At 40.5% G+C, this 21,362-nt stretch overlaps 1 protein-coding gene across 6 annotated transcripts in view; it reads right to left on the reverse strand.

Moving 5' to 3' along the window:
- Positions 1-21,362, reverse strand: part of SLC8A1 (solute carrier family 8 member A1) — a 412,383-nt gene that overhangs the window by 303,124 nt on the left and 87,897 nt on the right. For 5 of the 6 annotated variants that reach the window (XM_062209333.1, XM_062209330.1, XM_062209329.1 and 2 more), the window contains one exon: positions 13,707-15,539. In XM_062209333.1, coding sequence (XP_062065317.1) covers positions 13,707-15,505 — 1,799 coding nt within the window. In that variant the 5' untranslated portion in view covers positions 15,506-15,539. The remainder of the gene's footprint in view (positions 1-13,706; positions 15,540-21,362) is intronic. The other variant, XM_062209334.1, reaches the window with a different exon arrangement.

The following is a 21,362-nucleotide window of genomic DNA, read 5'->3' on the forward strand; positions in this document are numbered from 1 at the left end:
TTTTATCTCTTTGCCTACAGATTAGACTTCTGTAAACAACTATTTAGAAAGTAATGAAAGGAAGCACTAGCAACTAATATTTACCATAACGCAGGTTCTGGCCAGTGGATTTAATCTTTTTAAATTAGCCTTATTCTCATTGTATAGTTGATAAAATGGAGAGGCTAAGTCACTTGTCTGAATTCATGCAGTTTATGACAGAGTTAGGATTTAAACTCAGGGTGGTCTCGTCCCAGAGCCTGCAATCCCAATCCTTATGTTACCTGTAGAAAGAGCCCCTCAAAGCACATCCAGTTAAAAAAAAAAGTGCTAGGCACTTGATTCCTTAAGAATATCATTTTTGTACATATTGAACACATTCCACCCCCCTTACTCTATGTCTACTTGGAAAGCAACAAATTTAAGATGAACATAGCTAGACTCAAGCACATTGATAGTCTAACTGGAAAAGGGAGTGGGGAACTACAAGATTCATCAAACTCAACAGACTGGCAACTAGGAAAATTTACAATGGGGTTGAAGACCTAGACCCACCTAAAAATGTCTCAATGGCTTCATTTATAAGAATTGACCATTGAATTTATAAACAAATAGTCAAAGGCCAATTAAGAGAATACAGTTTACAATGATCATGGAAGTCTGGAATATTAGAAAAGTTGTTCCTTCCCTGAAAGAATTCAAGCCTACAGGGAACATAATTATTCCAACAACTAAATTTTGCAGGATACTTTAGCTCGAGCCAGATAAATATCTGGACGTTATTTTTATTATTTCATCCATTTTTACATTTACAGCTATATTTGTGTATATTATTCTTCTTCCAATTAGTGGGTCATGTGTAGGTCTAAATCACTTCCTATAACACTTTATTGCATCTCAGGACTCACCCATGTTGAGGTCTTTTTTCCATGTTAGCAGTTCACAAAGACCACCACCTCTCATATTCTTTGACATTATCTGCCTTCTACAACACTATGTTGGGATATTCTGAAGTACTGGACCACCAGAGTCTGAGCCTTTGAAGTCCCCAAGTCCCAGATTATTGAATTCCTGCCTGGGTGTCTTGAATAGCATCATTAGTTTCTGCTCAATAAAAGCAGACCATTGAGAGAAAGGATTCAGATGTGAGTGTCACATGCTCCCCCTAGTTATGCTTAAGACTAGAAAACAAAGACAAAACCCTTTCCCATTCCTCCGAGTTCATTACTACATGAAAAACAAATCAGACTTTAATTGTTTCCAATCTCAGTTTTTCAGGTCTCCATCAGAGAACACAGCCAAAGTGACAGGAGCCACCTGGGGTGGGGACAGTGAGGATGTGGGAGTTATGTGGTCATTTTTGAGGGAATGGCAAATATATGGGTTGCTGCCAGAAGTGGCCAGCAGATAAAATGACAGCACATCATTTGTTCTCATTCCAAACACCAGTGGCAAGCTCCATCAGGAGGTGGAAAGAGGAGGAGAGGGAGAAAATGAGAGAGGAGAAGAGGGAAGGGGAAAGGGAGGGAGACACTAAGGAAGGCACAGAAGAACTCCAGGAGTGACCAAACATCCATGTTGTGTGTGATGAACATTTGCACATCAATGTCCTCTAGCAGGGCATGAGGCTTTCTATGGCAGGGCTGTCTCAGTCACCACTGTGGTCCCACTGTCTGCCTAGGACTCAGCACACACTAGATGCTAAGAGAACATTTGATGACGGCAGGAATCAGCACATAGGGTCCCAGCCCTCCTAGAGTCCACAGGCTCTCCTGGCTCCTCAAACATACTCAGGCACATAAACTTGATTCAAGGACAAAGCTGCTTGAATACAAACCCATTTCTATCTCCTTACTCATTCTGTCTTCTGTTTGCTTGAGCAAGAATCTGGAATAACTTTAGTAACAGCTGAATTCTAATCATTGTGAGATATTATTTGTGTCTGTCCCTCTGCTGGCACCCCTCTTCTGCTTCTCTCCCCCAACCCCACTTCTACTGATATACATATCTCAGAGACACAGATATACAATAAAGCAAAGGGTTCATTCAAAAAAGTTGGGTCTAATTTATAATAACCAATGTGTGACCTGTAACTTTGGGATTAATTCTGCTCTTTTGTTCCATAAGAATTAAACTTTACATAAATGGGATTTGATTTTAATTTTACTCCACCACTGTTTTCCTACTTTTTCTTAGTAAAAGTGTGTGGGTGCAGGTGGGGGTATGTGTATGTCTAAAAGCATGTGCACTGCAGTGTAGCAGGGCCGGTCACTGCCCAAGATGAGAGCATCACATAGGAATGCTGGTCAGAGTCCTGATGGCTCCACTTCCAGCCCAGCTTCCTGTTAAGGCAGTATTTGGGCCCCTGCCAACCATGTGGGAGACCTGGATGTAGTTCCAGGCTCCTTGCTTCAGCCTAGCTCAGCCCAGGCAGTTGAAGTCATTTGGTGAGTGAAGCAACAGAGGAAAAGAAATCTTTCTCCATCTCTAACTGCCTTTCAAATAATTTTTTTTAAATGTTCTATGTTGAAGGGTAATTGTAATGGCTTTCTTATAAATATTGCCAATGAGTTTATGTCAAACAGACCAATAATTTGCCTACAAGGTCAACAAAACTATTTAGTTCAGAAACAAGTATATTACAGATGCACCTGAACACTGTTTTTGTATAAAATGGTGTAAGATATCTTTTGATAGCCATCTGCTTTTAGGTAGAATGTCTTTCTCTTGACACCTAGAGAGAATGTAATTCAGCAGGAAGAGTAACTTGGGATTGAATTTTTAAAAAAGAAAGTATCTAACAATGCCTTCTGCTGTGGAGATTGGGATTCTAGGTTTACATCATAACTGCCCTGAGAATCTCCTATTCCAGGAAAGTCTCCTAACAATAATTCTTACTGTTAATACCCTCCAGGGTCAGAGAAAACACTTTTCAAATTCTTGGAAGTGCTGACACAAGATAAAAAAAAAAAGAAAAAAACAAAAAACATTCCCTGATAATAATAATTCTCTGCTGTCATTAATTTATACTATCTTTAATGTAGGCAAAAAGAGAGGCTGAGAAAGTACTATTTTAAGTATGGAGCAAAACTATTTTCATTACTCAGCCATATAAGGAAGTTAAGTGCTACAGGGTCAGGGCAAGCAATGACAGGACACTGATAATCAAGAAGCTTCTGCTTTAAAATTTAGGAACGAAGCAAAATAGAAAATAATTGGGTAGGTCAGGTACATGGAGGCATGAGAGCAATGCACACTCTCATTTCTCCAATTTAGTTATTCATGGCTCTTCTAGGGTAATGGAGAAGAAACAGAGGGATGGGTGTTATGCTTTCAAGAATTTCAGAAAAGATAAATAACTCTTCTACTCATCTTCTGAGATGCACTGGCACATTTGTCATCAGAGCCCACACACCACAGCTTCAGTCTCCTCCTTGCATAAAGCCATTCCTGGGAGAAATAGCCTCCAGTAACACAGCACGGGCTGCACATTTAGGTGTCCTGCTGTGGAGTTCTAAATCTACTCTTTATTATCTACGTGACCCACAGAAAATTAACCTTGAAGTCTCAATTTCTTTTTGTAAAAAGGATATAAATAATTGCAACTACTTAATGTAGTTGTGAGGGTTAAATCCAAACAGGATTATGCTTGGCTCTCAATCTTGTACTCTCACCATCTCTGCAACCACCACCACTACTGCCCCCACTACCAAACACCAATACCACTACAACCATAATACCACAAACACCATGACCACCACCATTCCAGTCACATCACCCCAACTGTTAAAAATCACAACCATTACCCCTATCACTACCACCTTCACCTCCATACCAACACCACCATACCTAAAACCACCACCACACCACCATCTCTGCCACAATTACCACCTTTACCACCACCACCTTCACCTCCAAACCAGCACCATCATATCCAAACCTACCACAACCATCACTATGATCATCACCTCCACCACAATCAATACCATCACCACCATCACTTCCACCACCACTACTGGCAATGTCATCCTCATTTCACAGGGAAGAAAGCCGATTCAGAACTTAAATAAATGGAGCTCTTACTTGGGTATATAAAACCCATTGGAGGGACCAGCGCTGTGGTATGGCATGTAAAGCCACTGGCCGCAACACCGGCATCCCATACTGGTCCCGGTCCCAGCTACTCCACTTCCAATCCCGCTCCCTGCTAAAATGCGCCTGGGAAAGCAGTGGAGGATGGCCAAGCGCTTGGGCACCTGCTACCCACATGGGAAACCTGAAAGAAGTTCCCTGCTCCTGGCTTCAATCTGGCCTAGCCCTGGCCATAGCTGTCATCTGTGAAGTAAACCAGCAAATGGGAGACCTCTCTGTCTCTCCCTCTTTGTAACTTTCAAGTTAAGAAAAAAACACACATTAACATCTCCTCCTGAGTTCATCTTCACCATCAGGAAATCAAACAAGGAAAAATGAAAGGTCCTTGGAGTCAAGGACCACCAAAGGCTTCAGGATACCCAGAACCTCAGATTTCTAATGCCTAGGCCCATAAAGTAAAAACCAAATCAGAAAACTATGTATGGAAAATATCGTAGACTCCTTAATACTTGACTTGTCAGGTATCCTGAAATCCTGGTTGCCCTATTCTTGTGAGCACCCAACCTGAAGGCAAGTGACCCTCATTGTGTTTGTAGCTGTTTTTGCCCCTTGCCCCCATAGCTTCAACTGTCAAAGAGCACAATGCCTATCTCCTTATCTGACCCTGTTGAGACTTTGTAAGAAAGAAAGAAAATGTCATCTGGAGCATGAAGTGCTGAGGAGAAAGGCAGGAAATGAAAAGGCATTGTTTATTTAGCCTGGCTCTATAATGAGACAGCTGTAGGCCTGTGAAAAGAAAGGGTCCTGGCTGGCTCAACATTTGGCAAATAGATGGGTATTACGTGGATGTTATGCGAGCCAGGGGAGGAAGCAAAGAGGAGATTTCCTATAACTCTGCCCATGTTGTTGATTGCTTGCTCTCCCTCTTATGACCTTCTGGACTCTCCCACTACCAGACAAGAAACTGCAAGATAGCATGGAAAAGGCAACAGCTAAAGTCCCGCCTGCTGAGTCCGCACCTTCCACTAAGCCGCTCTCTACTGGCTTACCCAAGGCAGTTAAAGGAATTATCTCTGGTGCCACTGAAGTATCTTACATTCCGCTTTCTCACCAACCTTTCCCGGCACTGGACACAAAGCAATTCCACTCTACTGTCACAAGGCTAATAGTTAAGAGTTGCATGGCATTTATATAATAGGAGGCTAACATCTTCCCCATGCCAAGAATAAATCTCCAATGATCAAATTTCAATAACCGTGTTAGAACATACCAGAGATATAGGAAAAATTTCTACAGTTCCCACAATACTATAATACCTGACACAGGTAACTTTTCACACCTCAGCTAACAAGGACAGATCAGCAAAATAACAGATATCTCTGTTATGGATGTTATACCCTCAAGATTGCTCCATGCAAAGGAATTAGGCAAAGTATGCTTAACTCTCCTTCCCTGGTTTCTGGTATCCTCAGGCAAGAAAAACAAAGCAAATCTCTACTTCACAACGTAATATCAAATGGGCTCCATATTTACAAGATAAAGGCAGTAGACTTGTTAACTGAGAAAATGGCCTGAGAGTGAGTGGTAAAATGGGCAAGAAACTGCTCCAGTAGCTACTGGATTAAAGTATCCCAAAACCATTTCTACAGACCAAAGGCAAATACACAGAGTCAAATAAAACCCTGATAATGCTTTACAAGCATTCTTGTAAGTTTTCTTCAGAGACGAGAAGAGGCATTGTGACAGAGGGATGAGAACATAAGTTTTTAAGTCAAATAGACAAGAGCCCAAGTCTCAGATTAAATGATTTCTTACCACCTTGGAGAAATTATTTAAATAAATTAGTGTGCAATACCACTTCATTGGGTTGCTCTAGTATTAAACATATAAAAAGCATTTGATAAAATTGCTTAGAATATAGAATGTTGTCTAATAGCAATGGTTTTCTAAATTTTATTTCTATATGTTCCATCAAAAAAAGGGTTCCAAAACAATGGTCCCTTTAAAGGACATACTCCAATTTTTAAAAATTTTTTTTGACAGGCAGAGTGGACAGTGAGAGAGAGACAGAGAGAAAGGTCTTCTTTTGCTGTTGGTTCACCCTCCAATGGCTGCCGCGGCCAACGTGCTGCAGCCAGCGCATCGTGCTGATCCGAAGCCAGGAGCCAGGTGCTTCTCCTGGTCTCCCATGCGGGTGCAGGGCCCAAGGACTTGGGCCATCCTCCACTGCCTTCCCGGGCCATAGCAGAGAGCTGGCCTGGAAGAGGGGCAACCGGGATAGAATCCGGTGCCCCAACCGGGACTAGAACCCGGTGTGCCGGCGCCGCAAGGCGGAGGATTAGCCTATTGAGCCGCAGCGCCAGCAATACTCTGATTTAAATACCCTTAAAGTGATTTAAAATCCCACAAAAGAAAATGAACTTTCACTGAGGCTTTTAAGATTTCTTTGAAAGGCAGAGTTACAAAGAGAAAGATTTTCATTGGTTGTAATAATTCTATATGCCAAAATTGTCCATACTCTCAGGTTTACCCAGATGTGAGTTCATTTTTTTTTTAAGAAGATTTATCTGGTACCAGAACTGTGGTATAGTAGGTTAAGGCCACAGCCTGCAGAGCCGGCATCCAATGTGGGTGCCAGTTTGAACCCTGGCTGTTCTTCCGATCCAGCTCCCTGCTCATGCACCTGGGAAAGCAACGGAGGATGGACCAAGTCCTTGAGCCCTGTACCTACGTGGGAGATCTGGATAGAGTTCCTGGCTTTTATCTTCAACCTGGCCTAGCCCCATCTGTTATGACCTTCCTGGGAATCTTAAGATTTATTTACTTATCTGAAAGTCAATTACTGGGGCCAGCACTGTGGCACTAGAATCCCATATGGGTGTCAGTTTGTTCCGGCTGCTCCACTTCCGATCCAGCTTCCTGCTGATTGCTTGGGAAAGCAGTGGAGGATGAGCCAAGTGCTTAGGCCCCTGCACCCGAAGGAAGCTCCTGGCTCCTGGCTTCGAATATTCTCAGCTCTGTGAACCAGTGGATGGAAAACCTGTGTCTCTCCCTCTCTAACTCTGCCTCTCAAGTAAGTAGAGTTGAGTTACAGAGAGGAGAGACGGAGAGAAGCCTTCCATTCTCTGGTTCACTTTCCAAATGGTCTCAAGGTCAAGCGGAAGCCAGGAGCTCCTTCCAGGTCTCCCATGTGGTTGCCAGGGCCAAGTACTTGGTTCAAACTCTGCTGCTTTCCCAGGCAAATTAGCAGGGAGCTGGATCATAAGTAGAGCAGCCAGGCTAGAACTGGGGCCCATAGGAGATGCCAGCACCACAGGAGGCAGCTTAACCTGCTGTGCCACAGAGCCAGCCCCATGAGCTCATCTTAAACTGCATATCTGCATGTGTCTTTCCAATTATAGCTTCTGTGTACAAAAGCAAGTACAAATATGTTGTCCCAAAATTAAGGCTATGCTACAGGTTACAGGATATCTTCATAAAGATGTTTGTATTTTACAAAATACACATTTCCTCATTTCTCATTTGAGTGTAAGGAATCTACTTCTATTTTCTTCATAACGGTTAGTACAGTGGTAGGGATAGATCAGTAGCTTTTTAAGTATATGCTGATGAATAGATATTTAATTCTCCTCTACCTCTGAACCAGTGTAACCTATTGGTCTCCTACAGAATGGCCTTGATGACTGAGAAAGGAACCCATAATTTGAACTATGCAGTGTGTTTAAACTGTGCAATCTCATTGGCTTAGATAAAATTTCTTAACTATATTGTAACTGAATGCTAATTATCACTGGGAAAATGAGGTTATAACAAAATGGCAGCCTGGTTGACTTGGTAAGCAAGTCTTCTGCACATAATTCAGTATCATGAGAGCCTACATTGATTATCACAAATGTTTTGGGCTCCTATAATAGTTATATTCAGAAAACATACATTTACACAAACATCTTATAGCTACCATTTAGCAGCAGACAATACTACATGTGGTTTGGCTCTAGAAATACTCATTCCATTATGAAAATATAATCCACAAGAGCAGAAATCCACTAAAATGCTAAAATTGCTCCATCCTAGTTGTTTTGAATGAAGATTTATTTTAAAGGTGGAGTTACAACAAGAGGGGGAGAGAGGGAGAGAAACAGATATCTTCTATCCACTGGTTCACTTTCAAAATGGCCTTAATAGCCAGGGCTGAGCCAGCAGCCAGGAATTGTATCCATGTCTCCCACATGGCTGGTAGGGGCCTAACGACTTGGACCATTTTCTGCTGCTTTCCCAGGTGCATTAATAGGCAGCTGGATCAGAAGTGGAGCAGCTAGGACTCAAACCTGAGCCTGTGCGGGATGCTGGCATCACAGGCTGAAGCTGCACCTGTTGTACCACAATGCTGGTCCCTCCATTGACCAGCACCTTTCCAAGAAAAAATTTTATGTCTGAATATCACACAGCTATCATTTTAATAGTTTACATGTGACAGATTTACTGTATTATAAAGTATATTTTAATATATTGGATTTAAGGTAATACATGCTAATAAACCTTGTTTAATGATATTTTATCTACTATTTTTCATCATTTCTGATTTCCCTACACATGATTATCCTTCTGTTTGATCACTTGAAGTTTTTAAGCTATCATTGTATCAGGTTTTTTAATCTGGCTGTTTCCTTACACTATTTTGTTTACTCCCAGAACTGAATTGCCCTCTCACAGATAGGTAGGCTTTCTGTCCTTAGAATGCTATACACTGGGGGCCAGCATGGCCTATCAGGTGAAGCTTCTGCTTGCCATGCTGTCGTCCCATGTTGGGGCGCCACACCGGCAGCCCATATTCAAGGCCCTTAATGTGCCTGGGAAAGCAGCAGAAATGGCTCAAGAATGAGGACTCCTGCTATCCATATCGGAGACCCGTATGGAGTTCCAGATTTCTGGCTTCCACCTCAATCAGTCCTGGCCATTTGGCAGTAGATCGCTGGATAGAAGGTCGGTCTCTTTGTATTTTTAAAAGTTCTACATGAGAGAAAAAAATGGGTAATATAAATATCAAAGGTATTTATTTTTCCCTGGATTATAACATTAATTCCATGGAAACTGTACTATAGAAGTTTTAGTTTTGTAATCCTTTATGCAAAAAGAAAAAATCATTGATACGAATGTCAGAGAGCTGTATTTGTTGAGATGTTTTACACATCATAATTCCTTAATACAGTAACAACCATACAGGAACATGTAATGGTTGTTACAACAAAACTTACCCAGGATAGATTCATTGTTTAATATATTATGCTGTGGCTAGGTAAACTGATTTACTAAGCAATATGTTGTGTAAATTTTCCAACTTACATATTTTGTTTTTTCAATTCTGTATTTAATATACAATAATACTTATGATCTTTAAATCATCTTCCAAAAGAGCTATTGTTCCTGAGCTATAACTAAGTAATTAAGTTTGATTTAGATCTGCATTGGTTAATTAATTTTAACATAATCCAGAACAGTCAAGCTGATATAAGACTTTGGAAGACCACATACTATTTTGTAATACTTATCACCTCAGGCACCATCATTAAAGAACAATCAGCAGCAGTACTTTCAGTTTGTATTACCTACAAAACCACAAATAAAATTAGCATATTCTTGATTTACTTTTTATTCCCTCTTGAAAGTCATGATTAGTTGGCACAGGTTTAGAATGTATCAGTGACTAAACTTACAATTAACAAGTGCATACATTTGTGTAACTGTTTCATAGCCTTTTGTACTATAATTTCAAAATGTGTTGTAAAGAATGTTTTATTAGAGATTACATGAATCACTAATCACTTATCAGTATATTTTCTCAAACATTGTGATCTTAGGAAAGGTCAAGTTTAAATAATTTAACTCATTTATGTAAGAATATGAATGAATAGGTACAGGCATTCCTATCTTATAAATTTAAATGACTCCTTGTATACTAAAATTAAGATCAAAGATTAGGAATCTTTAGCATGTCCACCTACAAATAAAATGTTTGTGGTAAAAGCTTCTCAATGTTGATAAAAATATAATGTACCTCTGACCATGACTTAGTCGTTTAGTTTTGTTGCAATGTGTATGAAGACTTTCTATATAAAATATCAGTATTATAATTATCAGTTCGACATAAAATACTTTTCATTAGAAGAATAAAGTCATGATGAAAACAAACGAACCAAAAAAGATTAGGACTATGTTTTCGTGAAGTCAAAGAATCAATAAGGCTACAGCCTCAGAATCCATCCTTCATCAGGTTTGGCCCTATTTCTATCTTCATTAATGACTCCTTAAGTTTAAATCCAGATTTTTCCAGGAATGTCTTTATGATGCTTTGAAAAAAAATAATCATGAATTAGGGTTTTGTGCAAAGCATTAAGGAAATGAAAAAAAATTTCAGTCTTTAATAAAGCTCAGTGATAAACAGCCCCATCTATTATAGTAGGCTTGGAAGAAAACCATCTCTCAACATTAACCATGGAACAGAAGGAGATATAAATTTACTCTTAATTTAAATTTACTCTAATTTCATTAGATTATGATTAAACTCTTCTGCTGGATTCTGACTGTATAGACCTGGCACTGGAGATAGTCAACAAAGAAAAGGATCCATTAAAAATTGTAATGGTTTCTAAGCTGCAAATATATATAATTTTAAATTTTATTTACTTATTTTTATTTGAAAGGCAACAGAGAAGAAGATAGAGAGAGCTTCCCTTTATGGATTCATTCCAAAGGCAAAAAAATTTTTTTTACAACATCCTGGGCTTGTCCAGGCCGAAGGGTCTGGAAACGTATCCAGATCCCCCATGAGTGGCATGGATCCAAGTACTTGAGCTATATACCCTACTGCCTCTCACGGTGCACAGTAGCAGGAAGCTGGAATCAAAAGTGGAGCCAAGACTTGAACCTAAGCATTGCAATATGGCCTGCAGATGTCTCAAGGAGCATCTTAACTGCTGCACCAAATACTCACCCCTAAATATGTTCTTAAAATATTTTGAGAGACAGAGAACAAAAGAAACTCCCATCAACTCACTTCTCAAATATCAACATTTTTGGCTGGAGCCTAAGCTGGGAAGCTGCAAACACCATCTAGGTCTCCACCAGGTGGCAGGAACCCAATTACCTGAGCCATCAACACTGCTTCCCAGGAAGCTGGAGACAGGTCTAGTGTTGGAAATCAAGCCCAGATATTCCTGTATGGAATATGGGCATTTTACCCACCAGGTTGAATGCCTCTTCCTGCTAATACATATTTTTAAGACATTGCTGGAGTCTTTGGTGCTTAAGGGTAAGTTCCAGTCACCAATCAAATGTATTCAGTCACTAGACCTATTAAGCATCTACAGAGCTAGTCAATAACAAAACTAAAAGATGAAAACACTTTCAAATTCTAGAAAAATGTAAAATAAACCAATACATTTTTCTTCTAAGAATAAAGTACTTTGCTCTTTTTAAAATTTCAGGAAACTCTTTATGCTCTAAAATTTCACTTTTAAAGTTAACGAATAAAGTATAGTAAAAGTTTTATGGAACTGGAACTGGTGATTGATTTGGAATACCACTAAGAACATATATAGAGATGGTATCAATTCTTTCCAATGTTTACCAATTCTAAGATTCTTAATTTTCAAAAGAAATCTAAATTTCTAAAGATGGAGTTTGGCAATATTCCTCCCTTAGCAACAGTAAATCAATTTAATTACGCAGGGTGAGTACTTTAAATTGAGATTGGCAGAATAAAGTACTCCATCAAATCAGTCAATCTTCTTGTTAAAACCTTCTTCTACATTGTGCCATCCAAAAGAAAGTCAGGTATTTATGCTTTGGCAAAAGACCTGGATAGCAAAATAGAGAAAGTCTGACTGTCCAATAAACCAGTACAGAACCATTATTCTTCAGGGGAAGCAAGACCAAGTTTTCATGGAAAAACATCATTAAGTCAAACACACAAGTCACCAACTGAGTTCTATTTAAAGGCAACCTTTGTGATTTCATTTAATAAAATGAAAGATTTTAATAACATTCTGTATTCTTTTACATGGATTATAAGTACTACCTAGCACAGGAGGGTTCAGTAACTGAAATGATCAGAAAATATAATGGAAAAGAACTCCTAGCAGAGGAACAAAATTTATGCTTGCCAAACCAGGGAAGATTTAATTCAGTTTAAGACCTTTGGAAAAATTCTTTGTTTGGTATCAACAATATTATTATGTTACCATATCATGATCTTTTAGTAAAATAAGTGTTCTAACAAAACACATGCCAGTAAGTGGAACCAAAAATAGCAATGAAAATATTATTCCACATCAGAGAGTGGATTTTACAAACTATGCTTTTCTCAATTTCATTGTACTATGGTAACTATTCACCTCTATAATACAACATTAAGGAGATGTAAGGACACTGGTAGCCCCTTTCTGGAAAATCTGTACCCTTTGAACCCTTTTCTGTCTTCTCTCTGTACCTTCAGTAGAAGAAACTCCACATTTTGCGCGCACTTACTTGCCATTTGATCATATAACATGCCATTAGCAAAAGAGTTAACCATTTTTAGAACAAACTGCATTAAATATATTTTTCTTTCCTTAAATCTAAACTGCTAAAGCCTCATGCAACATAATCATTCATTGTAACATCCTTTGTTGCACTACAGATATAATAGTTGCTGTGTTCTTATCAGTTTGGACATTGCTCATTAAGTCAAATTTTCTGTCTTATTTTCAGTGAGTTCCATGCAAAACCCTCTTCTGACCAAGCAGGGAGGAGCAGCTCTCTAGCAGCTCTCAGTGGACCAATCACTTAACAACTGGGCACCCTGTGTGACAAGATGAGCACAGCATTACTGTAAAGTGCCAATAGGAAGAGTAATTGTTCCCCACCTCTTCTCTGGCTTGCTCTGTCGACTAGGATGCTAGGGAAAAAAGATCTTATTGCTCTCCTCATCATTATTATCAACTGAGTAAAAGGGCTAATTTAATCATACACAGTGACACTAGATTGAACTAAATAAGAGCAGTACGGCTTTTCCCACATCGGCATAAAGCTAAAGAAGCAGAGTTGGTCATTAGTCATAATTAAGCATTAGCACTCAAGCAGAATCATAGTGTCACAAAAATACAATGTCAAGATAAAAGCCACAGAAATATTTTCAGCCAGGCTTGGGAGCCAGGAAATTCTTTTCAGAGGTGTTTCCTTTGAGCTTTCTGAATTTGTACTAAGTGACGAAATTGGAGGTCTAGTGCGATACTTTAAATATTCCTTTTCTGTTTGTACACTATGTAATTCAAAACCGAATACACATTGTTCAACCCATCTTAAGAGATCTGACAAACTGTGTCACAATATTCATTTCATCCTGGTCTACAGTGACCTTAAAATATGCAAAAGCATACAAGTTATCATAAAATCTTGGTGTCAAATTAAGATCTTTGGGTATAAAGCAAATTGGTAAGTGGCTTCCAAGCAAAGACTGTTATTTTGAAAATGTTCATGTATGATAACTATTCCATTCCTTGTATGCCATTTAAAAGTGGTGCATGCATGCACACATACTCAAAAATATACTCAACCACACACACACACACACACGTATAAATATATGAAGAACTTACACAATTTCATCGTTCTGGAATTCCAGCTCTCCGCAAGTGTCCTCAAAGTCCTCCCCTCCACCTCTGGCAGTTCCTTCAATGGTTTTATAGGGAACAATAACATTTCCTCGGGCTCCAGATGTTCTCAATACTTTCACTTCCATGATCCCAATGCTTTCACTCACATGAGTCACAGATTCCTCAAAAGTAAAGATGCCTGCGTGGTCATCATCAAAAATAGTCACGGTGGCGGTGCAAGGAGACCCCAGGCAGGCAAGTGTAGAGATATGATTGGCTTCCAATATGCCATCTTCAGACGTTTCTGAAGATACTTTGACATTGCTGAGGTGCACAAGGAAATTTTCATCCTCCTCAAAGATATCATCATCGATGATGCCAACTCGAATTTCCTTCTGGGTCTCCCCAGGCTTAAAGACCACAGTCCCTTCAGTAAATTCATAATCAGACCCAGCATTGGCTGTGCCATCCTCTGTTCTGAAGTCAACAAACACAGTGTTGGTCAAATCACCCCCTCTACGGATAATGGTCAGGGCCACAGTACCGCAGTTCTCCAGACACTGATATGTCCCTTGTTCAAAGAAGATCTTACTGACCGGGTCATTTTCAGCCATTTCCGTGTTGACCTCATGCATGCTGACAGCCTTCCTAGCTTGGTCAGCTGCATGCCTCTTTAAAATGTTGCCAGCCCCAGTCATCAGGCGTGTAGCTTGAATGCGGTAGAATGCTCGACTTTTTTGCTGCTGGCTTAGGACTTGGTAGTTAGCTAATTCTATTAATTGCTCTATTTCTTTCTCTGGATGCTTCTGCTTCAGTTCCTTCAGAATCCTGGCCATTTCACGCCTAGCCTCTTCGTCATCCTGGTCCCTCTCATCGACATCCAGAACCAGAGCGCCGTCTAGGAAATTGTCAACATGGGAATTGACCACCTTGCCGTCCATTTCAATTTCAGTCTTGGAAGATGGCCGGTCTCCTTCATGTTCAATAATCATTCCTCTCTGCTTTCCAGCCCGATACCTCTTGTAGACATACTTGTAAAACAGAAGCCTCCTATCTGCCACCCAAGCAAACACCACACAGATGGGAAAAAAGAAGAAAGTAAGCAAACCTTCCCAAACCTCCACAACACCAGGAGAGATGACAGACAAAATGATGTAGAGCCAAGTATAGGCAAAGATGCTCCAAGCTGCCGTCACAAAGAATACACGCAGATGCTTAATCTTCCTTGTCTCTCCATCAGGGACCACGTAAACACAAAGTGCAATAATGATAAACATATTGAAGGCAGCACTGCCCACAATGGTGCTAGGACCTAGGTCTCCTGCAGTGAAGTTATGGCCACACACCTCGATTACCGAAAGGAGAATCTCAGGAGCAGAGGATCCCAGGGCCATCAAGGTCAAGTTAGAAACCGTCTCATTCCAGATCCTCACAGTTGTCTTGGTGGTTTCTCCATTGGGTTTCTTTATGGTTATTTCTTTTTCTTGAGATGTGATGACTTCTATGGAGGACATGAACCTGTCAGCTATGATTGAGACGCCGAGAAACATGTAGACCATGGCCACAAAGTATACAGTAGCTCTAGCAATCTTGTCCCCAAAAGAAGGGTCTTGGGGTTCCCAGATGGGCAAGATCACTCCTTTCTTACAGTAATATGAGCCGGTACATTCACCAGTTTCATTTCCTTCTCCTTCCATTTCTGTCTCAGCACTTACATGGTCCACATGGAAAAACAAGAGAGCTACAATAGCTAACAGATGAAATCCCATTGAGAAGGTGGGTAAGAGACTGAATCTCAGCATGTTGTATAATGAGACTTGCAATGGTCCCAACCTACTGATAAAATAAGAAGGGGCAGGGAGAGAGAGAAAAAGAAAATCATGTTACTAGAGAAAAATATAAAGCATGACAGGTTACTTATTTTTATAACTTCTACCAATAATTATTTGACCATCACAAAATCCCTGGTAAATCATTATTCTGACTCCATTGGTGATTAAGCAAACCTTTGTAAAAGTTACAATTCAATCTCTCTACATGCAAATTTTTTACATATAATCCCCATTCACAGAGTAAGACACACAACTGACTTATTAGAAATGAAAAGTTCATTCCACTTTCACTATGACCTTGTCTAAATAAGATTGGAGTTGGCGAAATCAAGAGGCATCCATAGCCTTGGCAGCTCATGACAAGAGCCTCGGGTGATTACTGATGCCATAAATAAGAGTATCAATTGTTAAATCAACAACAGGAGTCACTGTGCACTTACCCCATTTAGGATCTCTGTCCTTAATGTGTTGTACCATGTGAATTAATGACATAACTAGTACTCAAACAGTACTTTATACTTTGTTTCTGTGTGGGTGCAAACTGTTGAAATCTTTACTTAGTATATACTAAATTGATCTACTGTATATAAAGATAATTGAAAATGAATCTTGATGTGAATGGGATGGGGGAGGGAGAAGGAGTGGGAGATGGGATGGTTGTGGGTGGGAGGGAGGTTATGGGGGGAAAAAGCCGCTATAATCCAAAAGTTGTACTTTGGAAATTTATATTTGTTAAATAAAATTTAAAAAAAGAAAAACAACTCTGTACCTCTGAACCATGGAATATTACAACAAAAGAATTCATTTCTTTTGAAGAAAAGTTCATTTATAACCTTGCCTTGACAAAACATTTATGCATACTAATAGCCGATAAAAAATGCAGTGTTGTTATACTTATAACTATGTACCAAATAATGACATTCACACAATCTCAAATTATGTGATAATATTCCTGTTTAAGGAAAAAGTACGTATGAAATACTTACATATGAAAAATACCTACATATTAAGTGAATATCGAAAAGTTCTAAAGAAATCATTGTTAAAATTTTTTAAAGATTAAAAACAAAACATTCAGCACTAAATGATTTCTTCTTTGTTGCTAAAGTAGATTTTTAAAAATTTCAGCTATTTGGAAGAGAGTTAGAAAGGTCTTCCATCTGCTGGTAAACTCCCCAAATGGCCACAACAGCTGGAGCTGAGCCGAGCAGAAACCAGAAGCTTCTTCTGAGTCTCACTTGGGTAGAGGGGCCCAAGGACCTGGGCCAGCTTCTTCTGCTTTCCTAGGTCATTAGCAGGGAGCTGGATTGCAAGTGGAGCAGCCAGGACTCGAATCAGCCCCTTTTTGGGATGCAGGCACTACAGGCCGGGGCTTTAACCCACTACGCCACAGCTCTGGCCCCCTAAATTTTCTTTTAAATAAAACTGTTTCATTGACAAAATCACCTTAACAGATTGATGCTGTGAAATGTCAGACTCTGAGAAATCCTTTAACACATATCCTGATTGTCTTCAATTCCGGAGTATACCTTATACTCCAAATTTACTTAGAAACACATTAATCTTCAAGCTTGCCTGCAGTCAAAGCTCAATGGCATTTATTACTGAGAAAAACTTTTTGCTGTAATGCATTATTTCCACACATTAAGGATAGTCCTTAAAAGCATGGTTTTGATGAGAGCACATTTCCTCCTAATTTTCAGCAAGCCCAGGTCGGCTGCTACATTAGCAGCTGGGTATCTCGTTCTCCAAACGCAGCTCTTCACATCTGTATACACAGGCTGTCCACAACAGGAAAGAGACACTGCCAGGCCCAAGCCTCATCTTGACTAAGAGCCTGGCAGGCTGCGAAATCAGCATTACCAGCCATAAAATGTCCCTTCTTGGTGTCAATGTCATACTTTCCATGGTCATTCTAAAACACATATTAGTTCTATAGAGGGCTCAAGTGACAACAACAACAACAACAAAAAGCAATGATTCCATTTAACTAAATTAGCTCATGTGGCATAACAGTGACCACAAATGTAATGAAGGCTGCAGGCTACGGCAACAGAGTCACTGAGAAGTTTGAGGCGTTGGTGAGCAAAGCAGTGCACTGAGCCACCAAGACCCTAAATTTGCCCACCAGGTCCTGCCAAATGCAGCTCAGACCTTACTCACATCCTCTCTCTCTCTCTCTCCAGGGCCTGGGGTAAGAAGAGGGGAGACCACGGAGGTAGCAGATCTAATTGGAAGAGCAGGGTAACTCTCTTCTGAAAGGCCTTACGGGTAAGATCAGATATGCCATAATCTTAACAAGTGATAGGAAAGGACCCCAAGTCAGAACATAGCATATGGTCTGTAAAGAAGTTCAAAGGGGGCCGGCGCCGTGGCTCAACAGGCTAATCCTCCACCTTGCGGCGCCGGCACACCGGGTTCTAGTCCCGGTTGGGGTGCCGGATTCTGTCCCAGTTGCCCCTCTTCCAGGCCAGCCCTCTGCTATGGAGGATGGCCCAAGTGCTTGGGCCCTGCACCCACATGGGAGACCAAGAGAAGCACCTGGCTCCAAGCTTTGGATCAGCGCGATGCGCCGGCTGCAGTGGCCATTGGAGGGTGAACCAATGGCAAAAAGGAAGACCTTTCTCTCTGTCTCTCTCTCACTATCCACTCTGCCTGTAAAAAAAAAAAAAAAAAAAAAAAAAAAAAAAAAAAAGAAGAAAGAAGTTCAAAGGGAAGCCAGCTTCAACATAGTTGAGAGCCAATCCGCCCACAGCTATGTTCTCAGGCCCACGTTGGTGGATGATGACTTGTACTGAAAAATGCCCCAGGGCCCAGAAGAATGCCCCTCCCCGGCACACACAGATGTATGTATTGGTCCTTCCATTTTTTGAGATCTCATCAGTGCCTAAAGCCCTCTTTCAGCTCATCACTAAGAGATGAGCTTCTTTGACAGTTCACTCAAACTAAAGACAACCAGAAGGTAGTAGTATTAGATTTCCAATAGAAGAGACATCCCAACATGTAAGAGTTCATGTCCAATCACTTCAGGGTTTGGGTAGGTTGTGGAATCTCCGCTTAAAACAAGGTGGCATTCAACCAGCCTGCAACTGTAAAAGTAGATCTAGTTTCAAGGTCTTCATGCACCCATTCATTCTACAAACATTTATGTGTGCTTAGTGTGTTTCAAAATGACTTGCTAGGTTCTCCTCTAGTCTCAAGAATTCAGTCACTAAAATGCCTCTGTTTTCAACGAACTTAGTCTTACATGGGAGGAAATATAGATGTCAGGTGGTAGAAAGAGCTATAGTGAAGACTAGGCAGAATCAAAGAGGATAGGTGTATGAGTGTCAGTGTATTCACATGCAAGGCACACATGATTTTATAGTAGATGGTGAGGGAAGGCCTTTCTGATAAGTCGAGTTTTGAGCAACGTCCTGAAGGAAGCAGAGGATCAAGACTTGTGTATATTTCTAGGAAGAGAATTCCAAGCACGTGCACAGGTCCTGATAGTAATAATTCTTGGCCTAACCCAGAACACAAAGAACCCCATGTGATAAGGAGCAAGGCAGGCGAGATCAGGGCTGAGGAGCAGGGACTCAGCAGGAACAGACCACAGGGCACTCGGGCCACTGGAAGGCACTGGCCTTCGTGAGCAGGAAGAGAGGGGAGCCAGGAACTTTCTGATCAGACCGGCCCTGATCTTCCTTTCAGAACAGCCTCTCCCGGTCCAGTGGAGAACACACTATGGGAGCAAAAGCAAGGAGACCAAGTTTCACCTACTTGGATAAAATCTGATTTATCAAGGACCCCAATGCCTGGCAGGAGAACAGAATGAAGTAGAAAGCTGGCATTTAAAAAAGAGACAAATATTTGCAAGCTATTATTTTGGGAGGTTTTCAACTTAAAACATCTTGGGAACCTATCAGGATACATCAAAAATTCACAGAAAAGTAGAATTAAAAGATGTTTATATTGGTACTTTTTTAAAAAAATCCACACGTTTTCTTATAATACACATTTTCCATGAACTTTGCAAAGAGCTTTGAAGATCTCTCACATAAGGATTATAATGGCTAGATATTTATAATACTAAATAAAAGTGATAAATACTGAAGGAAGATTCAAACCTGTCTGCAAGACTGTTAAGACTAACCATTCTCTTTAAATTACTGCTAAACCTCATCATTCCATTTTTCACATTTCAGTTGAAATGAACTTCTTGAAAATGCAGATTTGATATTCTCACTCACCTTAAAACCTTTCAGTGGTTGCATGTCCCCCTAAGGATAAAGAACATTCAATTGGCTGTTCAAGATCTTTTATGATCTGGCCTCTGAACTCCAGAAATATGGAAACACCACTTTCTGAATAAAATAGCACTTTCTTACCTCCAGGCCTTTGAGGAATGTGTTTTTCATGCCCCAAACTACCTGCTGTTTCCTTCTTAGAAGCAAGTTTCAAAATGGGACAACAGCAAATCACAGTCAACTGCCTGAGAGTGTACTAGCAGATTCCATTCTTCAATGCTGTTGCAAACACTTGGTCATTATTTACATGTATCAATATATTTAACATTTCGAATCTCAAGCATTGTTGTGTTATACTCCTCCTAGTGTTGTAATTTCCATTTGCGCACCTCTGGCGTTGTACAATATACAATACCCTAACAATAACCACACATACGAGGTGGGATAATTGAGGCTCAGACAGGTTAAGTGCATGTTGAAAATCACACAGATTATAAACTCTTGAACCAAAACTCAAACCTAGGAGAGTTTCCAAGACTGACATAATTAACTCTCCATTATATTATCCTGATAGTGTGCGAAGTAATCTTTGAGAACTATTGGACTTGGACTTCAACTAACACATTAGAAAGCATCTTGGCTTCCACACAGGTTTAGGAAAGCCTGATTAGAAAGGCTGAATGGAAGTTTTCCAACAGTCTGGCTTTTAACTTACGAGTTAGAGACTCAAACAGGTAAGTGTCAATAGCTGTGGCGTAACATGTGGGCTGGAATGTCCCTGGAGACAGCCGTCCTTCATCCAGACATTCACCGGCTGCCTGGCAACCTCCTTTTGCAGGTAGTGTCAGGGCAACCTCTTTGGACGGCCACAAAAAAGCCCTACCCTTCAGCCCTGCCTGAACCAGGTATGTTCTTAACTGAAGGATATCAGATGTATAAAAGGGGGACAGAGCAGTAAAATTATTGCTAACAGAGTAAAAGGAGGGGACTGGTGAAGTTACATGAAGGTATCACAACTGCATTTAAAAGATGGCAGTGTTATATTCCACGAAATCAGTAGGCATAAGGCAAAGATAGAGCTTATTGGCCATGAAGCAATGTGAGAAGAACTCTCTGGACTTCAGTTTCTTTATTAAGTTAATTCCAAATCCAATGCTTGTGAGGATGTGGTAGGGTTGTTACCGAAATGTGAATTTCTTCTTCATCCTTTAAGAGTTTTTATTTATATTTCTTTGAAGACAGGACAGCAGAAACACACACACACACACACTCACACAGACCTTCTAGCTACTGGATCACTCCCCAAGTGGCCACAGCAGCTAGGGCTGGGCCAGGCCAAAGCCAGGAGCCAGGCACTCCATCAGGGTCTCCCAAGTTAACAGCAGGGGTCCAAGTACTGAAGCCATCATTTGCTGTGCCCGGGAGTGCACATTAGCAGGAAGTCAACCACATGTACTCCAATAGAAGATGTTGGCATCCTAACTACTGTGTCACAACATCCAACCCCCTTCTTCATCCTTGCCTCCTTCTTTCAGGGCCTTTCCCCTCAATCATCTGACTCAAGCAGGTCTCCTTAACCCTCTTCACCTTCCCCTACT

This window comes from Lepus europaeus, chromosome 13 (assembly GCF_033115175.1).
Source record: "Lepus europaeus isolate LE1 chromosome 13, mLepTim1.pri, whole genome shotgun sequence".
Taxonomy (NCBI): domain Eukaryota; kingdom Metazoa; phylum Chordata; class Mammalia; order Lagomorpha; family Leporidae; genus Lepus; species Lepus europaeus.